The sequence below is a fragment of the Phoenix dactylifera genome, chromosome 8 (genome assembly GCF_009389715.1).
Source record: "Phoenix dactylifera cultivar Barhee BC4 chromosome 8, palm_55x_up_171113_PBpolish2nd_filt_p, whole genome shotgun sequence".
In the NCBI taxonomy this organism is placed as follows: domain Eukaryota; kingdom Viridiplantae; phylum Streptophyta; class Magnoliopsida; order Arecales; family Arecaceae; genus Phoenix; species Phoenix dactylifera.
Genome location: NC_052399.1, coordinates 881,635 through 885,178, shown reverse-complemented (window position 1 = coordinate 885,178; position 3,544 = coordinate 881,635). Strand labels below are relative to the sequence as shown.

At 49.4% G+C, this 3,544-nt stretch overlaps 1 protein-coding gene across 1 annotated transcript; it reads left to right on the top strand.

Annotated features, from left to right (window-relative positions):
• The first annotated feature begins 436 nt into the window (after positions 1–436).
• On the top strand, positions 437–2,227 carry LOC103710987. Its single transcript, XM_008796941.4, has one exon. It carries the CDS (start codon positions 476–478, stop codon positions 1,676–1,678), a length of 1,203 nt encoding a protein of 400 aa, XP_008795163.2. The 5' UTR covers positions 437–475; the 3' UTR covers positions 1,679–2,227.
• The last annotated feature ends 1,317 nt before the right edge of the window (positions 2,228–3,544 follow it).

The window sequence follows — 3,544 nt, the reverse complement described above, 5'->3', positions numbered from 1 at the left end:
AACTATCTCAACAAGCAATCGATATATTCCACGTGGCAGAGGTACTATTTCGTGAGGCGATCGGTGCCCCGTATGTTTTATCATCTACTCTGGGGACAACGGTCGTTCGGACAAAGCTAGCCACAGCGGTGGATCACACGGTAGGCTTTACATACCGAAACCTGAGTAGGGCCCATTCAACCACTCCGATTGCTTGCGCTTCAAAAAAAATTATACGTGGCGTCCTATTAAGCGCCGAGAACTATTTCCTGTCCAATGGAGCCACCACGTGATCCGATTCACGCCGCAAGGTCAGAGCCCCATGGTCCCTGCCATAAAGTCCAAATTACCCCTACATCCCCTTCTCGATTAAGTATGAATCGTATGTCATTGTAGAGATGTTTTTGTCCTTTCACGTCATTACATTCTTTCTCAAGTGCCTTCCCTATTTCGTCCCCTCGTCTTGCGTCACCACCAGAGAGAGCTGGAGGAAGCGATGGATACCAGCGGCGGTGGCCGGGCGGGGGCGGAGCGGTGGATGGCGATCGCAGAGAAGCTCCTCGCTGCCCGTGACCTCGTCGGAAGCAAGCGATTTGCGGAACGGGCGATGGAGGCGGACCCCCTCGTCGACGGCGTCGATCAGATCCTCGCCGTCGCCGACGTCCTCCTCGCCTCCCAGCGCCGTGTCAACAACCACGTCGACTGGTATGCCGTCCTTCAGCTTCCCTCCTCCCCCGACGGCCGCGAGCCCTCCGCCGTCAAGCTCGCCTACCGCCGCCTCGCCCTCCTCCTCCACCCTGACCGCAACCGCTCCCCCGGCGCCGACGCCGCCTTCCACCTCGTTGCGGACGCCTGGTCCGTCCTGTCTGACCCTTCCAAGAAGTCCCTCTTCGACGCCGAGCTCCACATCGCCGCCTCCGCCGCCTCCAAAACCTCCCCCTTCTCCTCCTCCGCCGCCGACGCCACCTTCTGGACCTCCTGCACCTTCTGCTGCCACCTGCACCAGTATGCGCACGCCTACCTGAACCGCTCGCTCCGCTGCCCCACCTGCCGCCGGGTGTTCACCGCGTCCGAGATCGCCGTTCCGCCGCCCATCGTCCCCGGCACCGACATGTACTACTGCTCATGGGGCTTCGTTCCCCTAGGGTTTCCCGGTGGGCCGGGCTTTGGCGGCCCCCCGGATCTCAACAGCGCCAGCGGGTGGAAGCCCTTTTATCCGCTGTTCCCCTGGTCGGGGAACCACCCCTCTCAGCCGCCCCCCGACAATAGGCAGGACCCCCGAAATGCGCACGGCCAGCCACCGCAGGATAGCGGGAAGAAGGACAATATGGCCCCGGCCGCGAGGAATAAGAAGAAGATGGCAAGGAAGAAGGTCGGCGGCGGTCTAAAGAAGAGGACTTGGGCTGCAGAGGGTGAGGGGAAGGGTAACACTGGGGGCGAGCCGGGGACTACTGGCCCTGAGGCATGGGAGGGAAGCGGGGCAAAGCCCGCCGCCACTGATGTTGATGAACAAGTGGAGTTCAGGGGCATTAACATTAACGAGGCGGCCAAGGGTTCAGAGGGCGGTGCCGAGGTTGTGGTAGATGGAGGGGACACCATGAACTTCCATATCGACATGGATGCTACTGATGAGCTTCTGGGTAATCTGCAAAACCTTCCCTTCTTGAAAGTGGAAGAAATTCCAATGCATTTGCCATAATAGCTGTTGTTGTAACACGAAGCAAACACATGAGACAGAGTAGACGGTATGTATGCTTAAAGGGTCGGAAATATTGTACTGAAGACTGACCCTTAACTACACCCTCGAATGTATAATAATTATGACAGTGTAATTTTCTTTTGAAAAAGTTTTCGCTGGCTGCCGATCAGTGTTAGCTATCCCCCTTGGTCTTTCAAGTTTTAGGCCAACCCTTCTCAAGGCTGGATAGCACAGCATTCTGCTTGCTTAGGTGGGAAAATGTGCAGTCGCCGGTTCTGCTGTTTTGGCTGAAGGGAATTTTCTTTTGCAACTTACTTCTTCCCCTTTGCAGCAATAAACTGGGGGAATCAGAAAGGTATGCTTTAAGTTTTAAATTCTCTGCATGATTTTATTATGTTTATCCATTCAATTGTTTAGAATTTGATAGCAACTAAGAATGATTTGCTTCTCTTAGGTTGGTGGTATTTAGATATCCTGTGTCCTTGTAACAAATGGATTTGTGGCTTGTTGCTTGTTTTATATTACATCATAACTCTGGTGATTGATATATATTGGGTGAAGAGAATGTTCAGCATTGCAAATTTGTTTTACACTTTATGTTGTGCAGCTATTAGCACTCCTTTGTAAATATGATGATGGTGATGGTTATAGCTTACAACTTTAGATTCCATGCTATATATATTTGTGAATTATATGCTTTTTGTAATTGCCTGTTCTATAGCTTTTCATGTAATATGTGTTTGAATAATTTATTCAGTATTTGGGTTTTGCAAGTACCTGACTTTTATGTTTTAGGTTGCAAAATATTTGGATACTATGATTGGCACTGTCTTCTTAATGTTGTGGGTACATTATGTCTTACTCGGGAATTTTATGGATGTGAGCTTTCTAGTAGGAGATAGGTCAAATGTTCTGGAAAATTGATATATATTAGGTACAGATCTGTGTTGATTGAAAGTCAGATGAAAGAACTTGTTTCTAATGAAAGAAGGCAGATGAAATGGTAATGGTGTAGTATGGGGACAAGAAATTCAATTGGCCTCTTATCTTATGAGGTTCACAACATTGAGTATCCTGTGTCTTTGGAACTGCAAGAACAAGCAAATCTGATGGTTAACCATGTTCAGTTATTATTCAGCCTCCTTTTCATTATGGAAGGGAGTTGTGATGGAGGACCACTGCAGGGAGAAGAGGAAGAAGAAAAGAGGAGGAAGAAGAAGAGAAGAGAAGAGGAGGAAGAAGAAGAGAAGAGGAGGAAAGAGGAGAAGAAAGGGAGGCTAGATTTTATTCAATTCTTCAATGCCCTAATTCATGAGAGGGGTGGCCTTACATCAGGTCAATCAATTGACGACATTACCAAACTTGGATCCTCAATCAATTGACTTAGTCAACTGATTGATTACATATCAAAATCGATCCAATCATCCGACCCAATTATACGACTTAACAGCTAACCCAATTGACTTGATTAAAACAAAAGCAAATGACCACATCGACTCAAATGCAGAAAATAATAAAAAATAAAACAGACTCAAATGGATCCAATTTGGGCCTGACTCAAATCGGAGGCTCAAGACCATCTTCTAGCCATAATGATGTCGACTCCTGGTGCGAACGCGAGCAAGCGGCTCTGATGACTCGATCGTCTGAACGAACGGCTCTGATGTCCCCATCAACTCCTTCCAGATAGGAAAACTCGACCCATCGAGTGCAAGTCTGGCCGGCTGTCGTACTGCTCCAGAAGATCAGAGTCAAGGCACTGCAAGTCGGCTCGCGAAATCCATGTCACGTCAGACTTTGATCGGCCTGTCGTAAAGCAGACGACCAGAACTGTTCGTTTATGGGCTGGGGCGACGATCAGGGGTG